This window comes from Myotis davidii, unplaced genomic scaffold (genome assembly GCF_000327345.1).
Source record: "Myotis davidii unplaced genomic scaffold, ASM32734v1 scaffold6, whole genome shotgun sequence".
Classification (NCBI taxonomy): Eukaryota; Metazoa; Chordata; class Mammalia; order Chiroptera; family Vespertilionidae; genus Myotis; species Myotis davidii.
In genome coordinates this window covers 9,945,475-9,966,813 of record NW_006383011.1, presented here as the reverse complement: position 1 = coordinate 9,966,813, position 21,339 = coordinate 9,945,475, and the positions used below count along the sequence as shown (strand labels likewise).

The following is a 21,339-nucleotide window of genomic DNA, read 5'->3' as shown; positions in this document are numbered from 1 at the left end:
AGTTTCTCTTCTTCTCATATCTCGAATCAAAAGTCTCATTTTCTTAGTGCACTTACCTCATCAGTAGGAATGTACATGATTATATCAATCCCTACTAAAGAATAAAAAAACTCTTTTCTTTACAACCAGAGAGCGAGAGAGTGAGAGCCAGAGAGTGAGAGCGAGAGAGAGGTTTTATCTATATCTAAGTGGCAGGATTTCAGACGTTAGAAAGTGTATTTTGGCATAGGCAGCAATATGTAAGCTGAAGGTCTGCCATGCCAGTTTTCCCAAGATTCTTCCTTCTCCATGTCTTTCCTTCCTTTTCTTCTGAACCCCAGAAAATTTCATGTTTTGCTTTGCTTTGTTTTCTTAACAATGTTGAGATTAGGGAAATAAAGTGGGAACAAGGCAGTCATTTGGATCGAAAGTACTACTCTAAACTGGCAATTGCTTGTGTACAATTCTTGATAGCTAAAATAGTTATTTCCACTTCCAGCAATAAAAAACAGCATTCACTTTTTAAGTATACAATTGTAGTTATAGTAGTTTTGAACTTACTTCAAAATTTAAGTATCGTGAGTTATGAAACTAAACATATGTCTCACTACTGAAAGGTATTAAACAGCACTGTTTAATGTGCTGTAATATAATGCCCTCTATGGACTAAATTATAGCACTTCAACATTAACTACTGAATTGTGACTTCAGATGTGGAGAAATACTGTAGTCTAGAAAATGAATGACAAGTTAAAATGGCAAAAAAATGAGCATTTTTGAGTCTATAAACAATTTTGCATAAGTTGCTAAAAAATGAATATTAAAAACCATAGAGAGAAATTGAAAGTGATATTATTGAATGAGAACTAAAAAAATGTTGACTTCTTGTATTATAATCTAACATAAATATATAGATATTCCAAAAGAGACAAAGCATTTTTAATTTGGAATTTAAAAAGTAATAGTCTTTAGGCTCTGAAACCTTAAAACCTTTAAGTTTTCATTAAAGTACACAGGTTTGGGGGAATCCTTAAGGTCATTTCATGTTTGTAATAGCATGATTCAAGCATTTGTTTCATTCAATACAATGTGTCAAGATTCAAAATCCTGTTATAAAGTCGTTTTTAGTTTGAAACAAATACCCACAACTCACTAAATTTCTCTGCCCAACTAAATATATTCCATATAGTCAATTATAGAGTATTCCATATAGACCTCATTTTCTATCTATAACACTAGGTGGCACCAACACCCACAGTACAGTTGATTGTCCAACCCAGGGCATAAAATCTGGCAGTGCTGATTTTCTGTGTTCCCTGTGTCCCTGTGTTCCCTAGGATTGTTTCCTGGTACTAGGAAATTAGATCAGAGTATGATGGGAATAGGAAAACAACTTCACCCAAAAAGTATGTGGAATAAAATAATCTCTGACCAGAATTCAAAATCAATTTTGAATAGATCAGAACTAAATGTAAAAATGAATCTATAAGTAAAGTTATAGATTTCCCTATGTGAAAATTTAAATGTCCAGCAAAATTAAAATTCTTTAGAAAACTGAGGGAAAACTGTAACATGATAAGAGTTTGCATCCTTGTAAATAAAGCATTCCCAAAATTAGAGATGAAAATCTAAATTTAAAAATGGGCAAAGGAGCCCTGACCAGTGTGGCTCAGTTGGTTGGAGCATCCTCCTGTACAATGAAAGGTGGTGGTTTGATTCCTGGTCAGGGCATATGCCCAGGTTTCAGATTCAAGCCCCTGTTGGGGAACGTACAGGAGGGCAACTGATCAATATTTTCTCTCTCAAATCAATGTTTTTTATTCTCTCTCTTCCTCTCTCTTAAATCAATTTAAAAAAAAAAAAATAACCCACATATCCTCGGGTGAAGATTTAAAAAAAATGGGCAAAGGATATGAACAGGCAATTCACACAAAAATTACAAATAGCCAATAAATGTATGGAAACATATTCACCTTTGCATACCACTTTAACTTACCAATCTTATAAAGGTTTTCAATTTGGTTTTAAATGGCAAGTACAGAATGTCTGGAAGAATACCTATGAAATAAGTCAGACATAGTGACTAGGAAGGAGCACTAAGTGTTTACTTGAGACAGGAAGACCTACCACTGTACTTTTTGAATATTGTATATGTGAAGGTATTATCTATCCAAAAAAAATATATCAATTGGTGATAACAGAGAAATGGGTGTTTTCTTACGCTGTTAAAAGGGGTAAAAATTAGTTCTGGATCTCATCCTCCCCTCCTGACTCTCTACAAGCGCCTTTAATTCAACATTTACTCCAATCTCTTTAAAAGGGGTGGGGCTTCTTTAACCCCATTATCTCCCTTCCATTACTAACACTATTTCTCCATAGTCTCAAACTTTCTTTATAACTGTCAACATTTAATATCTATTTTCTAAAATCCCATTCATTCCTTAGCCCTAGCCCTGCCCACTCACACCACCAGCCACAGTCAGGCCAATATCTTCCCTCCTTTTTGATAAATTCTTAATTCCTAATCTTAGGTGAGCTAGTATTTGATAACACCAATCAATCCTTCTATCTTTAAATCTTCCTCTTCTCTTGGTTCTCCCTCGTTGATCTGTGGCTTTAATTACTATCCCAGAGCCCATGGCAAATACACACATAAAAGCAAAGTCTCTCTCAAGAGCTTCCTAATTTTCAAATCACTTTACACAAATCAGGTCATGAGAAATGTAGAGACAAAAGAAAAAAATGAGAATAAGTAAAATTTTTCAGAAAAATTCATAATAGTATACCTCAATTTATACTTTTCAACAAAATGTTTACTACTCAGTATACATAACTTTATACCTATTACTAGAAAATACTGCAGTATATTGAAATATTAGGAACATTACAGAAAGGTTTTTTTCTTTAAAAAAATTAATTTACGGGGAGGGGGAAAGTAAATGCACCTGAAAATGTTTTAATACCTCTTGCTCTTCGTGCTATCAGGAAACACTGAAGCAAAAGAAAAGAAATATACACTGAAGCCAATTCTAACTTTTTTTTCTAGTTCCTTGGCAATATACAAATGATCAATGAATAATTGTGTGGAAAAGTTAAGAACAAGGGTAAGTGATGAGTGCAAGAGGGGTAGAAAAAGCACTAAAACCTTTAACTGGGACAGTAGAAAAGGCTTCTATCAATGCGATGTGATGTACTGGACACTACAAATGTAATATACAAAACATGTAGTGAAATGTTCCATGGTAAGTCAAAAGGTGGCAAGAAAGCACAAAACAATGTATGGATTACCTGAAGTTTTACTCAGCTCTGCTGAAATTATAGCAGATGGTGATCTGTTCTCTTTTTCTGTACCAGCAGGAAGTTTTTTCTCGGCTTCTTTCACAAGAACTTTGGGTTTAACTATATTCCCTATCTCTGTTTGAGGGGCCAAAGCAGAAACATCTGGAGGCAGTAAGGGCACCTTTGAAATATCAGACCTATCTTCGGAGACTTCATCTGGGACATGGACTTTATCTTCAGCCTTACGTTGTACCTTCTTGAAAAAAACGTCATGGGGTAATTCTGAGCGAGGCAATGACGCAGCTCCATCCTCAACATTAGCAATTTCACTTTGGCGGGGTACTTCTAGGTCGGTGTATTCCCTGGCTAATTTAGAAGAATCAGTTCTGGAACTGACAAATGTAGGGAACTCATCTATAATCTCAATGGGAGAAGAATCGGAAAATGTTTCACTCTCTCTTACTTTTGCTTCCTTAGCAATAAATAAGCCATCGTTTGAATAAACGGCAGTACTGAGCTCCTCCATCTGCAAAGGCGTTTTCTCCTTTTGGGTCCATGTTGGAACTTCACCGGGTGATACGGTACCTTTAGTGGTGTCTAAATTGGGCTGGAATGATTCCAAATATGGCTTCCCCCCCTTAGGTGGTGGTGAAACTCTGACTTTTTCCTTATTTTCATGTTCTATCACGAACTCAGATGAAGTTTCCATGAGATTTTCTTTCGTAAGTATCACAGCTTCATCTTGTTTTTGTGGAACTTCGGGTATTGAATCATCACTAAATAAGTCAACTGGTTCAGAATCAGGTGAGGAATCTTCAACTAGGTCCGAATGCTCAAGCTCTGGCTGTGGAGCTTTGGCTATTTCTGAATAATTAGAGAAATCTGGCATTGATTCAGCAGAGACCTTTGTCTCTTTAATTAAATCACATGCAATAGATATATAAGGACCTTCTGTTTCTTGAACAGCTACAGTCATGCTTGCAGGCTCTTTAACTTCTTCCTTTGTTCCTGATACTTTTTTAAGTGACACATTCATGGCTTCTTCATAAGGTGGTGGATTTTCAGGCTCAAGTTTTATGCTTTCATAATTAACTGAAGGAGGAGCATCTAACGGGGATGAACTGGGCTGCACTCCAGAAGCACCAGCACTAGGAGCTACAGAACTTAATGGTGCTTCCATAACAATGTCAGGCAAAACTGGTGAAGGAGTAGCTTCGGATTCTTCAAATGATGGGCAAAGCTGTCCAACAGAGTAGAGTGACTCCTGCATAGCTTCTGATGTTTGAACCAAGTCCATTTTTGTTTCAAACGCAATCTTCGTACCTGTAGCTTCACTCAGTTCACTTTCACATGCTTCCTGTACTAAATCTGGGGTTAGACCTTCAGGCATGTTTGTCATTACTTCCCCCGTCACCTTTGATAAACTATCTGTTGTGACATAATCTGTCTCAGAATCCTGTGCTGCTACAAGGAAAGGGTGTGATGATTTGGTGCCAGTATTCTTCTCTGTTATAATTTGAGCCTTTTTCTCTTCTATTTTTTTTTCATCTGTCTTATTTTCTGAAGTATGGTCTTCCAACATAGGAAAAATGTTTGTTGAAATGCTTTCAGTAGCTGTTGGGTTAAAGGGAGTGCATGTGATGTATGTTCCTGAACCATCTTTTATAGCTTCTGGTGTACTGGGAAAGGAAGTATCATCATTGCTGCTTTCACTGTCTTTCTCAGGGTTTGTCTGATCAATGCTATCCACAAAATATTTCTTATCTACTTTACTCTCCAACTTGCTCTCTATAATACCTGTGGTAGCCAAGACATCACTATCTTGCTTATTACTAATACCTCTTACTTCCCATACTCGCTCAAATGGTTTGAAGTCTGCATACTCTTCCCTCATAGGAGCTCCTGTTGTAACTCTCTTTTCATTAAAACTGTCCCTTGTTTTTTCTAGAAACATAACTTTGTTCTCTTCTTTAGTCAAGTTAGTAAGGGCTATAGGTGACTCTTGTTGGTTACGGAGGACATTACTAACTAGGTCTTCCTCTTCAACTTTACTCTTCACATTTATGTCCTTCCTAGGGTCTGCTACTGTTGTGGCAGATTCTGCTTTTGGAGAGCCACTGAATGCTGATCCCATTTCTGAATATTCCAATTCTGAAAACTCTGTTAAATCTTTGTCTACAAATGGATTTTTTGCCTTTTCTGGAAACTCTTTGGAAGCTTCCTTTGACATTTCTTGAATTGTTCCTTTGGTAGGTAATACTGCTGGTAAATTACCAAGGTATTCATGTTCTTTAAAAGAAGTAGCTGAGAGGGAAGACAGAGAAGGAAGAGAAGCAGCAGTTTCAAGCAGGACAGATGGGAAATCCTCTTGACCAGCGGAAACAGTGTTACCTGGCTGCTCCTTCAAGTCCATAATTTTTTCTGTGACCATGGACAGAAAGGAAAGTTAGAGAATGCCAGTGTTCTCAGAGTTAATGTATGCTTTATTACAGATTCAAAATAGTGTTAGTAAAGACTTACTATTAACTAAAATGAAATGTAGCATTTAATTAATAAATAACAAGTACACTGGAACCATTACTAAAAAATTAAAGCTATTATCAATAAAACCTGTGTATGCCTACAGGGGTAATTATATGTCATGCAAAGACATAAATCAGTCTTTAAGAAAAACCTCAAGTATAATCACTAAAAAAGCTAATTTTAACTGGTTTTAGTGGGGAAAAAGAGGATTTGAGGAGAGAGTTTGACAGTTTAGAAAAGAAAAAACACTGGACAATTAAATGCCACAGAATGACATTCGTTCACATGAAAGTCTTTCAGCTATACAGCAAGTAAATTTTATTTGGAGAAATGGAACAGTCAATATGTAAATGTAAATCAAGGGTCCAAGAATTCCTTATATACTTCCAATTATTAATCAAAAGTTCTGCCCATTTCCCCGTTGGACATAGCATATAAAATGCACTTTCAACTTTTTCAGTAGATATTATCTGAACCATGCTAATTTTTAGTAAATTCAAACTACTCTGTACAGAGTTAACAAAACTACAGAGTTAAAGTTAGAATACACAGAGGATAAAAGGCTAGCAGAAAGAACTTGCCTGCAGAGGAGTGTATCACAGGCTCAGATGCAGCAGGAAGAGCAAAAAGTGTCTCATCTGAAAAACAAATAGAATATAACCTCAGCAGAAATAAAGACAGAGTTGGAAGGAGCCTAAAGATAAGAGGAGCAAGTAAGGGTTCAGTTTGTAATGAGTTAATACAAAACTTCACCTACAGAGAACAAAGCCAAGATGGAAAGGAAAAAGTAGTACCATTAGTAGAATCATTAATTCAGATTAAATTACCACATATATTATAAAGTTGATTAAATGGTATCCATAGAACCTATCATTTTTCAAGAGGCAAAAACATCATGAACCAAAGTGGCTTTAAGATACTATTTTTTCTTACTTAATATACCACATCCAAAGCTTTTGTTCACATTTTCAGATAATTAAATTATCTTGTACTAATTAAGCCAAAATTTTAAAGATGCATTTGAATAAAATTAATACGACACTTGCTTAGTCATTTTTATTGGCATATGTTCAGTTCAGAAGAACTTCCAGAGAATGCATTTTCTTATGCCAGGTTGTCTACCTTTAAATAAAAATATTCTAAGAGTCATTGTACACTATTCTTTGAAGACATCAGTTCTATCAGTTCTATCATCATTGTCCAAATTACAAAGAAAATACTAATTATAATTAGGAAGATCATTATTATCACCAGTCTTGTTTTGTTTAAAATTAACATTGAGGGCTACTTGTTATTCTAAGTATTTTACATGCAAAAACTCATTTTACTCCTTAGAACCCTATTGTTACAAGGGTTGTTGTTACTATCCCCATTTAACAGATTAAAAACCAACAATCACCACCAAGGGACAAAACTTAAGGAACTCACTCAAAACACAACACAACTAGTGAGAGTCAGGCAATTCAACCCCAGAGCCCATTTTCTTAACTGAAATATATTATGGACTGAATATTTGTGATTTCCATACCCCGGCCCCCGACACACACACACACACACCAATTTTTATGTTGAAGCCCTACCCTCACACACACACACACACACACACACACACCCCCAATTTTTATGTTGAAGCCCTATCCTCCAACGTGATGGTATTTGGAATCAGGGCCTTTGGAAGGTAATTAGGGTTACATGGTAGGATAGGATTAGTGTCCTTATAAGAAAAGACACCAGAGAGCTTGCTGCTCACCCTTCCCTGTCTCTCCATTCTGCTATGTGAGCAAGTGGCAGCCACCTATAAGCCAAGAGAAGGAGCCTCAGAATGAAGCCTACCTAGCTGGCACCTTCATCTTGGATTTCCTGGACAGTGGAAAGAAAGGCTGAATAAGCTTTAAAAAAGCAACAGAAAGAAACTATGCAAAATGAACTACAGCAGGGGGAAAAAAAGGCTGGGGTGGGGGAGGGGGGAGTGAACAGAGCTCAGTGGCCTGTTAGATAATCAAGCATTTAAAGTATATGTAATTGGAACCCCCTCCAATCACAACAGTGACAGATGCAGGGGGGAGAAGGAATAAAGAAAGATATAACAAACTAAAATTTGTCAACTGTGATGGAAAATACCAATTTACAAATCCAAGAAGCAGAATAAATACAACCCACAAAGAAACAAACACACTGTAAAGGTCAAATTGTTGTAAACCAAAGACTGAGAAAAATCTTTAAAACAGGAAAAGGGCAAGGGAACAGCAATAAGAGTGACTTGACCTCTCACTGGAAAAAAACATAATCCAAAAGATAATGGACATCCTTAAAATAATTTTTTAAAAAGGGCAATCTAAAATTATATACACTCAATCATTATTATTCACTGATTCCCTATTTGCAAATTTATTTACTGGCTAAATTGGTAATCCCAATAGCAGACATGCACAGAACAGCAAAATATGCCCGTCACCCAACACAAGTTCTCAGGTGAGGTTAAACAAGGAAACCCTATGTCTCGTTGTTTCACTCTCAGACTGTAAACACATATTCTTTTTCCAGGCTATTTAGTGGCACATTTTTTCACATTTTTTGTGGCTTTTGTTAGTTACTTTGCTGCTTAAATAGGCTCCTAAGCACAGTGCTAAAGTGCTGTCTAGTGTTCTTAACCATAGAAGATTGTGATGTACCACCTTACAGAGAAAATATATGTATTAGATAAACTTCACTTAGGTATGAATTATCATGCTGTTGGTCATGTGTTCAATATTAATGAGTCAACAACATATAGTAAATAATGTGTCTTTATAAATAGGAATACGCATAAAACAAAGTTATATATAGATTGGTTAACAAAAATGCTATGACTAGAGGTTTCCAGGAACCTAACCCTGTATTTCCCCTAGGGGCAATGATTCAGTATTTGCTAATTCAGTGTTTTCTGTGACTCTATAAAACATAACTTCCTTCTCTGACTGGCTTATTTTGCTTAGCATAATGCATAACCCAGGAACATAGACAATTGGGTGGTGAAGGCCTGGGGTCGGGGGTGGGGACAGGCTGGGAGAAGTCAATGGGGGAGAAAGGAGGCATATGTAATACTTTTAACATTAAAGATTTAAAACAAATAAAACACCATAACTTCTGTATATAGCAAGATTGACTGTATTCATAAAAAATATTCTTGAAAAGCAAAGAGAATAAAGGTATTATCAGATAAAATATGAAAACAAAAGCTGAAAGAAATTACCATCAAGAGACCTGCACTACAAGAAATGCTAAAGTTTTTCAGACTAAAGGGAAATGACACCAGATAAAAATCTGTATCTTCATGAAGGAACAAAGAATGGCAGAATGGTAAATAGAAAATATTCTCACTTCTTAATTTCTTTAAAGAATAATTGATTTTTGAAACACAAATCATTACAATATACAATAATATTTGTAGAAGCAAAATGTATGACAATAAAAACACAAAGGATGGAAGAACTGCATGGATGCATAAAAGAACAAAAACCAGATGGGACAAAGAGAAAACAAAGACTTAAATGAACCATACTGATAAGTATGATCAATGTAAATGGTCCCAATTAAAAGCAGGTTTTCAGACTAGGTAAAAATCCTTCTATGTGCCATTTATAGGACACACACTTTATATATAATAACACAGGAGGTTAAAAGTGAAAGGATCCAGCCCTAGCTGGTTTGGCTCAGTGGATAGAGTTTCAGCCTGCGGAATGAGGGGTCCCAGATTCGATTCTGGTCAAGGGCACATGCCTGGGTTTGTGGGCTTGATCCCCAGTAGGTGGAGTGTAGGAGGCAGCCAATAAATGATTCTCTCTCATCATTGATGTTTCTATCTTGATGTTTGTATCTCTCGCTCCCTCTCACTTCCTCTCTGAAATCAATAAAATATCTCTATATATAAAAGCCTAAGTGACCAGCCGACGGGCCAACCGGTAGCTATGATGCACAATGACCACCGGAGGCAGACGCTCAATGCAGGAGCAGAAACCACAGGCATGGAAACATGGAACAGACTGATGAATCTCATAGGGAAGGGGGAGGAGGACAAGAAGAGATAAACCAATGATCTTATATGAATACTAGAGGCCCAGTGCACAGACTCATGCACCAGTGGGGTCCCTCGGCCTGGCCTGCGGGAATCGGGCTGAAACCAGCTCTCTGACATCCACCAAGGGGTACTAGATTGCGAGAGAGCACAGAGCCGAGGGACCCCACCCGTGCACAATCCATGCACCGGGACTCGTGTGTGTGTGTGTGTGTGTGTGTGTGTGTGTGTGTGTGTGTGTGAAAGAATCTAAAAGGATATATCATCCAAGCACTTATTCTAAGAAATGTGGAGCAGCTACATTAAGGTTGAGCAAATTAGATTCAAAGACAAGGAATATTACCTTGATACTATCAGTGATAAAGAGGGGCACTTGGTAATGATAAAGGAGTAAACAAACTAACACTAAATAGCTATATTACAACACTAAAGGTGTATGGGAAAGGCATATAGAAAATACATGAAGCAACAACTAAAGGGAGAGAGACAAATCTAAAACTTTTATTTAAAAAATTTAACACTCAACTCTCAACTAATTGACAGATTACACCCACATGCATGTAATCAATAAGGATATAAATTTAGATAACACTATTCACAAACTAAACTGACTTTTATAGAGCACTACAAACAACAGAATACACATTCTTCTCAAGTACATATGGAACATTCACCAAGATAAACCATTTTCTGGTCTATAAAACAAGTCTCAATACACTTTAAAAGGCTGACATCATGAATTAAATTGATCACATGAATTAAATTGAAATCACTAAGACAAAAATATCTGGAAAAATCCCAAAATGTTTGGAAATTAAACTATATAATTAAAAAAAAACACCATGGATCACAGAGGAAATTACAGCATATTTTAAATTAAATAATGGAAATTTGTGGGATACAGGTAGAGCAAGGTTAGAGAGAAATTTATAACTCTGAAGGATTCAATTCAAAGAGCTTCCACCTCACGAAACCAGAAAAAAAGAGCAAGTTAAACCCACATAAGTAAACCCAAACAAGTAAAAGAAAATAACAAGAATCAGAGCAGAAACTAATGTTATGAAAAACTAGTAAACAATAGAGAAAAATCAATGAAGCCAAAAGTGAAGAAATCAATAGAATTGATACTCCATAAAACTAACAAGAAAAAGAAGGAAATAAGATCAAGTAATGGAAATAAAAGGACTATCTCTATAAATCTTAAAAACATCAAGAATATTATTAACAAGTTTATGCCAATAAATTAGATAACTTAGGTGAGTGGACAAAGTCCTTGATGTCTACTCATCAAGATGAAATAGACAAATTCCTTTAAAGGCATACATTTCTAAAACTGGCAGAAAAGAAATAGAAAATCTGAATAGCCCTCTATTACTTAAAGAAAGTTCAGTATCCTTATTATTTAAAACCATATCCACAAAGAAAACTCCAAGCCCAGAGGCTTCACTAGTAAATTCTGTAACATCTAAGGATGCTTATACAGACGCTTTCAACAAATAAAGGAAAAGCAAACACTTCCCAAAACGTTTTATAAATTGATACATTAATATCAAAACCAGACAAAGATATTGCAAGAAAATGAATTTACAGAAAAATACCCCTTACACATACATGCAAAAAATCTTTAACAACATATTAGCAAATTGAATTCAGCAATTCATAAAAAGTATATTCATTACCAAATGGGTTTGTTTAATCCCAGAAATACAAGATTGGTTCAACATTGAAAATGAAACAATGAAATTTAGCACATTAGCAGTCTAAGAAAGGAAAGTAACACGATTGTCTTAATAGGTGCCAAAGACATCTGTTAAAATTCAATATTTATTTCATAAAAATTTTCAACAAATTTGGAGCAGAAGGAAACTTTCTCAACCTAAGGGTCAGGACATCTAGGAAAAATATGCAACTAACTTCATACTTCATAATAAGACTAATCATATTTCCCCCAGATGCAGAATAAAACAAGGAACTTTTTACACCTTTTACTGTATTTGCCTTCTTACCACATTTATAGCATAAATATCAGAAGGGAAAAGTAGAATGATTTTAACTTGCGAACAGCACTGTGTAGTTAGAAAATTCTATGGTTTTTTAAAAAAAACACACCTATTAAACCTCACTAGAGCTAGGAAGTAAATTTAGGAAGATGCAGGATAGTTACAAGAACAGTATACAATCACTGTATTTCCATGTACCAGCAACTAACAAATGAAAAATAAAATTTTTAACTATCATTTACAATAGCAACAAAAAACATAAAATACTTAGAAGTAAATGTAACAATAGAAATGCAAAAGCTCTACAGTGAAAAATACAAAACACTGCTGAGAGAAATACATACTAGTAAACATGACATGTGGATTGGAAGACTTTTGTTGTTAACAGGGAGGAGCTCTCTTAAAGTTTCTTGTGTCTTTGCACATCTTGTGAAGAGAGGGATGGGGCAATGGCTGCCTTTGTTCCTATCTTTTCAAAGATGTTTGTATTACAAGCCTTAGAGACAGAGACAAAGTCTTTCACTTGAGCAGTAAGGCAGGCAGGCTTATTATGTAGTGTAAGATCCAGTTTCTCTAAGCCCAAGGTTGCTTGGCCCTCTCTGTGTTGCCCGAAAGAAATGGGGCTCTGGGAATCTGTCCCAAAAAGTGCTGATATTCTGGCTATTACCGCTGCTGTGAGTATTAAAGTCCCTTATTTCTTACCCAGGTATCTGTGTTCTCTGCCAGCATCCATGATACTATGGCAGGCTAATTTGTTAGCTTGTTATAAGGTAAAATCTCAAACTCTTAAGATGTCAAATTCTCCCAATATTGATCTCTAGACTCAATATAATCCCAAATTCCCAGCAGGCATTCTGTAGAAATGAACAAGTTGATCCTAAAATGTATATAGAAATACAAAGGACTTAAGGCAAAACAATTTGGGGGGGGGGGGATAAAACTTGGTGTATTCACACTGCTTGATTTTAAGACTTACTATAAAGTTATAGTAATTAAAACAATCTGGTTACTGGCATAAAGATAGACAAATAGATCAACAGAATAAAATAGATAAAGACATCCTTGACTCACAATGAATGGTTTGACTTTACGGAAAGCGATATACATTCAATAGAAATCATACTTTGATTTTAAATTCTGATCATTTCCGGGGAAAGGATATGCAGTACAATTTTCTGGTGAAGCTGAGCAGTGGCAGCACAGGCGGTGAGCCACAGCTCCCAGATCAGGAAGGTGAACAACTGATACTCCACAGTGTATTCATTGTGTTAGATGATTTTGCTCAACTCGAGGTGGGCAAAATATTAAGTGTTCTGAGAATATTAAAGGTAGGCACGGCTAAGCTATGATGCTTGGTAGGTTAAGTGTACCAAATGCTTTTTTAAAAATAGTCATTATTTAATGAGCTAATGCCTTGCTCTCCTTCTTCACCTCTCCCCCTCATTAGCTCACTCCTCCACCCACTCCCAACATTGAATGCTAAACATACTTATGCAAACAGACATGGTACAATGCCAGAGAAAGTCAGTGCCAATTTTTAATGTGTCTAAATGCATTTCTGACTCAGGATATTTTCAACTTACTATGGGTTTATAGGACATACCCACCATCCTACGTTGAGGAGGATCTGTATGCTTAAACAGACACACTTATATGGTCAACTGATTTTCGTCAAAGGCACCAAAACAAAATTCAATAGAGAAAGGCAAATTCTTTCCCAAAAAATGTTGCTGGGCCCAGCTGGTGTGGCTCAGTGGTTGAGCATTGACTCATGAATCAAGAGGTCACCAGTTCAATTCTCAGTCAGGGAACATGCCCAGATTGCAGGCTCGATCCCCAGTAGGGTGTGTGCAGGAGGTAGCTGTTCGATGATGTTTTTCTCATCGATGTTTCTATCCTTCTATCCCTCTCCCTTCCTCTCTCTCTAAAAACCAATAACAACTTACTTTAAAAAATGTTTGCTGGGACAACTGGATATTTATATGGAAAAAATACAAAAATCTGAACCTGTAACTCTTCCATAGGCAAAAATCAATTCAAGATGAATTATAGATTTAAACCTAAAAGCTAAAACGATAAAGCTTCTAAAAAAAAAAAAACAAAAAAACAAAACGTTTTTACAACCTTGGTGTAGGCAAATGTGTCTTAGCACACAGTAAGTATGAACCATAAAAGGAAAGCTTGATAAATTAAGACTTCTTCAAAAGCAGAAAATTATACTCATCAAAAGAAACCATCAATAAAATTAGCAGGTAAACTACAGATTAGGAGAATATATTCACAATGCATATATCTGAGGAAAGACTCCTACAAATCAGTAAGAAAATGGCATCTAACCCAATGTAAGAATGGGCAAGTTACTTGGACACTTCACAAAAAGAAGATATACAGTAGCCAGTAGACACGTAAAAGCCCTCTAATTCATTAGTCATTAGGAATTAAATTTAATTCATCATGTGAATTAAAACTATAATGAGAACAACTACATACCCACTAAAATTTAAAAGACTGATAATATCAAATGTTTGTGAGAATGTGAAGCCACGCTAACTCTCATACATCGCTGGTAGACGTGGAACCACTCTGGAGAACAGTTTGGCAATTTTTTTTTATAAAGTTAAGTACCCTATGAACCAGCAATTCTACTCTTACTCAATTCTACTCTCTTTACCCAAGAGAAATGAAAACAAATATCCACCAAAAAAGGCCTATACAAAGAAAGTTCACAGCACTCTATTGTTCATAATAGCTAACACATTGTTTGCGGGTAGTTTTTATCGCACGCTAACAGGTGGCGCGGGCCATTTTTGCTAATTTTTTGCGCAAATGGCAACGTTCAGTAAAATTACGGTAACTTTAGTTTACGTATTTATACGTTACCCGCATTCTACCGCTAGTCTATAAAAAACGTATTAATACGTGTCTCACACTCTACTACCAGTCAATGTAAAATGTATAAGTAAAACGTATAAATACGTTTCCCGCATACAATGTGCTAAAAACTACAAATAATCCAAATGTCCATCGACAAGTGAACAAATAATTAAATTGTAGCACATTCTTATCATGGAATACTTACTCAGCAATAAAAAGGAATAAATTACTGATACCTACAACATCATTGATAAGTCTCAAAAATATATTGAGTGCAAATAACCAGACACAAGAGTAAATACTGTATGATTCCATCCACATGATACTCTATAATCGGCAAAATTATGGTGAAAACAATCTGAACAATAGCTGCTTGGAATTAGAGGGCTGGGGGAAGGACAGAACAAGAATTAAATTGACTGCTAAGGCTCAAGAGATCTTTCTGGAATGATGAACCTTTTCTGTATCTTGACAGGGGTGTGGGTTAAATGAGTAGCTGTATTTGTTAAAACACAGAATTGCTAAAACTTAAGATCTATGCATTTTGCTGTATGTAAGTTATATCTTTATTATTTTTTAAAAATATATTTTTATTGATTTCAGAGAGACAGGGAGAGAAACATCAATGATGAGAAAGAATCATTGATTGGCTGCCTCCTGCATGCCCCCTACTTGAGATTGAGCCTGCAACTCAGGCTACCCTTGACTGGAATCCAACTTGGGACACTTTAATCGGCAGGCCAACACTCTATCCACTGAGCAAACTGGCCAGGGCTGTAAGTTATCTGTATATGTAAAACCCGAATATGCAAATAGACCGAACAGCAGAACAACCGAAAAACCAGTTGCTATGATATGCACTGACCACCAGGGGATGCACGCGGAACATGGCAGGTGTTGGCAGCAGGCGGCAGAGTGTGAAATATGGTGGGCATCAGCTGCAGCGGGATGGTGGAGCAGGTGAGCGGGGGGTGCCAGACCAAGGAGGGGCACCGGTTGCTGTCATCGGGGCGAGCTTCTGGTGGTTACTGAAAATTCTTTGCTCCCGTGCACTGCAGTCCTGCCCAGTGCTCGCACCCACTGCCAGAGCCGGCCCCGCTCCCTATCACTCACTCGGCGCCCTCAGCAGGTGTGAGCAATAGCTGCTGGCCCCGATAGCCCCTCAGGGCTTCTCCGCATCCCCCTGCTCCTGAGGGGTGATCGGGGCAGCAGTCACCACTAGCACACACTGACAACACTGGCCATGCTCACACCCACTGCTGACACTGTTCTCAATTGCTCTGCGTCGTCACAGAGTGCGAGCAGGGCCAGCACCATCAGTGCGTGGGAGCAGCTGGGGTTGCAGGCTCGATCCCCAGTGTGGGGCATGCAGGAGGCAGTTGATCAATGATTCTCTCTCATCATTGATGTTTCTCTCTCTTCCTCTCCCTACCTCTCTGAAATCAATAAAAAAATATTTAAAAATATAATAAAAATGTCACCCTAGCCAGTTCTGTCTCAATGGATAGAGCATCAGCCTGCAAACCAAAGGGTCCTGGGTTCGATTTTGGTGAAGGGCAAGTAAGTATCTTAGTTGCAACTCTTTCCAAGCCCATGCAGGAGGCAACCAATTGATGTGTTTCTCTCACATTGATGTTTCTCTCCCTGGATGTGTCTTTCCCTCTTTCTCCCACTCTCCCTAAAAATCAATAGAAAAATATCCTCGGGTGAGGATTAACAAAAAAATAAATAAAAAATAAAGTAATAAAAACATTAAATGAAAAAACTGCACATGCATTCTTCAACAAATTTCAGAGTGTGCACATGTAAGGGAGAACCCATAAACAGACATAAAACAAACCAATCCATTGTAATGTGTGGACCTTATTTGGATCCTGGCTTTTTTTAAAAAATGCTTTTAAAAAAATGTATGACATTCACTAAGTAGTAGTAAATATAAACTTTAGCTGGATACTTGATGAAATTAATTATTGTGAAATATGTTGGGAAAGTATTTGATCAAGAGTATTGTGGTTATGTTTTGGAAAACAGTACTTGGTTTGCAAGATACATAATGAAATATTTATAAGGGTGTGGAACTGGCAAGATTGGCAATGGATTGATGACTGTTGGGGCTCAGTGTTGGTTAAGTGAGGTTACATTCACTATTCTGTTTTCCTTTATGTTTGAAATTTTCCATAACAAAAAGTAAAAATAAATTTTTAAGCCCATCAAAAAAGAGGTAAGGCAATGTAAACATACTAAACTTCTATTATACTGAAGTAATTTCAACCACATTTTTACCCACAATTCTTTTAGCAGGCCATTAAAATATATATTTGATTCTATCAACATCAAACTTAACTAGAGCTCCTGATGTTTCTCTCTCACATCAGTTCTCTCTCTCTCTCAAAAATCATTAAAAAAAAAACGTATCATTTTTTTTTTAAGTTATAGTCTATATATGGGTGTCAGCTAGGAACTGGACTTACTGAGGGATCACCTGGTAGTATCTAACCACTACCACTACCATTATGATGTACACCTGAAAATAATATAATATTTAACATCAACAATAATTGAAACTCTTAAAAAGTAATTAAACAAATAAAAGTTATAGCAATTAAAAAAATAAATGAAACAGAAAATATTTCACCCATACTACAAATATATGACAAAAGTGGCATTTCAAAATAGTAGAGAAAATGGTGTTGAGACAAATGAAATATCATATTCAAAAATAAAATTGTATCAGTACGTTGTTCTCTAGAACAAAATAAACTATAGAAAGAATTAAATGTTAAAGTAAAATCATAAAAATACCAAGAGAAAACGTGGAGAAATTTTTATAAGACATATATATGACAAAGGCTAATTTCCTTACACTAGATCAAGTGCTCCTACAGCTAGAAGAAGAAGAAGAAGAAAAGAAGAGGTCAAAACTGTGATGAGAAAAATGTACTGGCACCTAAGCCTAGTAAATAATATGGCACCTAAGCTAATTTTAAAAAAAAATACTGGGAAATATAAATTTAAAAAACAATTTGCTAAATCGATTTACTGGTTTATCAATCTACTCCACTGGTAAAGGCAAAAGGAAAAGAGGTACTTTAACACATTATTGGTGAGAATATAGGTTGGAACAACTCTTTGTAGTACAATTCGGCATTATCTAGCAACATTTTAAATGCACATAGCCTTTGAACTAGGAATTCTATTAGCATGAATTTATCTTACAACACCTAGAGAACAGCATGTATTCCCAAGGAAGTTTACATAAAGGTGTTCACAGCAGTATTATTTATAACAGAAAAAGCTGAGAAACAACCTAGTTAATTATCACTAAAAGACTGGTTAAATAAAGTATGGTACATATGTAAATACATACATGCTTTAATTCATAACACTTGGGATTTTCATTGAGAGAAAATATTGTAATAATTCTGGAACTATACAGAATGTGAAGATTAACTTTCATCTATAATTTTCATTCATTCAACAAATATCTGAGTACCTACACCACATGTCTGTGCTCAGTAATGCAGATATAATGTCATATAATCCTTTTCCACAAGGATAAAAGGTGATATAGCCTCTTTATTCAAGGAGCATATAGTCTGGTAGAAACTAGAGATGAGTAAACGTACTATTATCACATATATGGCATGATATCTATCATGAGGTAAGAACAGAATACAGTGGGGCCTTGACTTACGAGTTTAACTTGTTCCATGACGGAGCTCATAACTCAAATTACGCGTATGTCAAATCAATTTTCACCATTTCAATGAATTGAATGCTGGGCTGATGTTGTGGCGTTCATTGTGTCGTTCACTGCGCCAGCTAGCGGTGGGGTATCTGAAGCTGGCTCAAACCCGAATTTTAGCTTGCAACTCAAAGCAAAAAATCGGCCGAGAGATGGCTCGTATCTCGAAAAACTCGTTAGTCAGGACACTCGTAAGTCAAGGCCCCACTGTATTATGGGAACACATGAGTAAAGCAACTTAAAATTAATAATCACCATGCCAACAAACAAAAACTCAGCAGCTTAAAAGTGAAATTATCAACTCCTCCTTTAGAGCTGAAATGATGGTGAGGCCATCAGTCTGAGCAGACCTTAGCTTCCGTACAGCTGGTTCTGATCACCTTGCAGGCCTATGTCCACAAAGGTCACATTCCCCCATTTAAACACTGCTGATGAATGAGGGTTCAGCCCTTGGAGAGTTCTGAATCCCTGGTGCTATCACCCTCAGGGGGATCTTTTCTAGGTCTATATTTAGAATCAGGAACAAAAAGTCTCAAAGAATGTGCCATAAGAATAGTGTATCTGCAACATTTACTTCTACTTCATCAGAGTTTCTCTCTCACATCAAGAATCAAGAAATATATCCATTTGGTTGGTACTTGAAACCTGGGCTAGCAAAGTAACTTTAAAATGTGCCATTTAAATTGGAGCCATACATCAGTAGGGTTTCAAATGAATTGCTTTTAGGTATATCATTAAATAACTACACTAAAACAGAGCTAATTATTGGACAATAGAAAATATGCCCCTTTTTAGAAAGGTTTTATATAATACAGCAAATCTTCCAAGTTTACAGAGATATAGTATGAAATAGCATATTTTCTAAATACTATTCCACACAGGTATTTACCAAAGATTCTATATATATTCATTACGTCATTTAAAAAAGGATGAGGGAGCTTGTTGGTTACTAAAAAGCAATATAAATTTGGCACTGTGCTTCCTAGGAACCTATCTGAAACATAATTTATCTTATCCATAAAGAGCATACATACCACTTGTTCCTAGTCAGAAAATTAAAAATAGCTTAACAAAAGAAATTATTCGGAATCTCTAAATTCATCAGTTCTATTCCTTGCTGTCACTTGTTAGATAAAAATGGAAGATGGGGACTGAATAGGGCATGATATCTCTTTCTTTAGAGGCATCTTATACTTAAGATTTAACATATATATATATGTTAAATCCCAAAATCTTAAAGGACATGGTTTTTCATCTCCAAGATATAATAACCCTATACTTAAAGCAATATTAATTCCTATATAAACTTCCATTCAATTAACTTTGGACAGTCTCTGAAACTGATTTAATAAGCACCAACATTCTTTCCTTTGCATTTACATTCATAGCCTCAAAGTCCTGTCAATTCTTCTCTCACAGAACCTCTTTGTACTCTAACTATAAAAATACAGATTCACAACCAATTAAAAAATTTTCACTGAACTAAGTAATGAACTAGATTAGACTCTATTCAACTGTCTCAGAACTATCACAAAAGCTTTCTCAATAGTTCCCCTTGTTTTTCTTTCCAACCTCTCTTAGAATATGGTCACCAATTCCTTTCCTAACACTACCATCCAGGCCTCAGTTCAATAATCTTCAGTGGCTTCCTAATACCTAAAGCAGTAAATCAGGAAGAGTAAAAAAGCTACGAGTCACTAAGTTCATAATTTGTCCGGTAAGGTGAACTCTAAATCTCTAATAAACTTGATATTTTTACCTTCTGAAATAATTTCCCAAGGTGTTCTTAAAAAGAATTTAATTATTAATGTACAACCAGGTACTCGTGGATGAAAAGATTTGAAAACTATTTTACAGACTACGCAGATTTGTCTCTGTAGACCTAAAACATAACTTCCAAGAAATAGTATATCTAACCAATACATGAACACCTCTCAAAATATTTCATTAAGTCTCATGGTAAATCGACCACAAGTTTAATTGGCCTAGTCCCGGATAGGAAGCCACAGGTTTCCCTTCTTTAAGACCATCAATCATGCTGCCTTTGTGTTGACGATTCCCTGAAGATGCAGTAAGAGGCTAAACCTGTCCACACTGACAGCAATTCCCCTTCCTCTGCAGCTGAGACGCGAGCAGAGCTGCGCCCCCTCGGAACGCAATGCCCGCAGCCCCTTTCCGGGCGGGGTTTAGCCGGTGCGGAGCTGCCACATCAATACACGGGGAACTGGGCGGTGGCAGGACTTGGCCACAACTCTCCCACCCGGGTCCGCACGCGCACACCACTGGGGGCGCCCTCCCTCACTGCAGCGGGGTCAATGTGGACGCTATCCAAGGGGTCATCTCCCCACCGGCGCAGGAGGAGGGGAGGGGAGATGAAACGCATGGGGCCACCCCGGCCAGGGAGGGGATAGGAGGGGGCCCGGGCTGAACGCAGGCCAGCGGACTGACAGCCAAACTGCGCCTTTCCCCCAGGGGCAGCCCAGACGGGGAGACAAAAGATGAAGGCGCCAAGGCCTTTCCGTCCGCACCCCAGAACGAGGGCAGCCCCAAGAACCCACAGCCCTAGTTCCTCCATACACACCCAGCTTCTAGGGGCGGGTGGGTGCCTAACTTCAGGGACGCCGGGGGATGGGGACCAGCGGGAAGAACCGGGAGCGGGCGGGTGCACGTGTTACCCGACGCCCGGACAGACAATGAAGCCCCAGCCCCGGCTACCTCCGCCGCCCCACCCAGCTCCCGGCGGCTCCCACGGGGGTGGGGACGTCTTCCCCCCCAGGTCCGCAGACAAAGCCCCTCGGGGCGGAGAGGGGGGCCCGCGGGAGCAGCTGGGGCTGCACACAAAAGAGGGAGGGGCGCGGGGCGGGCGGGCCAGCACCCACCCACGG

At 37.3% G+C, this 21,339-nt stretch overlaps 1 protein-coding gene across 1 annotated transcript in view; it reads right to left on the bottom strand.

Annotated features, from left to right (window-relative positions):
• The window catches only part of RTN4 (reticulon 4), a 38,798-nt gene extending 32,360 nt beyond the window's left edge, over positions 1-6,438 (bottom strand). Inside the window, exons 1-2 of the mRNA XM_006778592.2 lie at positions 6,363-6,438; positions 3,268-5,679 (exon numbers count right to left, since the gene is read on the bottom strand). Coding sequence (XP_006778655.1) covers positions 3,268-5,671 — 2,404 coding nt within the window. The 5' untranslated portion in view covers positions 5,672-5,679; positions 6,363-6,438. The remainder of the gene's footprint in view (positions 1-3,267; positions 5,680-6,362) is intronic.
• Positions 6,439-21,339: the final 14,901 nt, after the last annotated feature.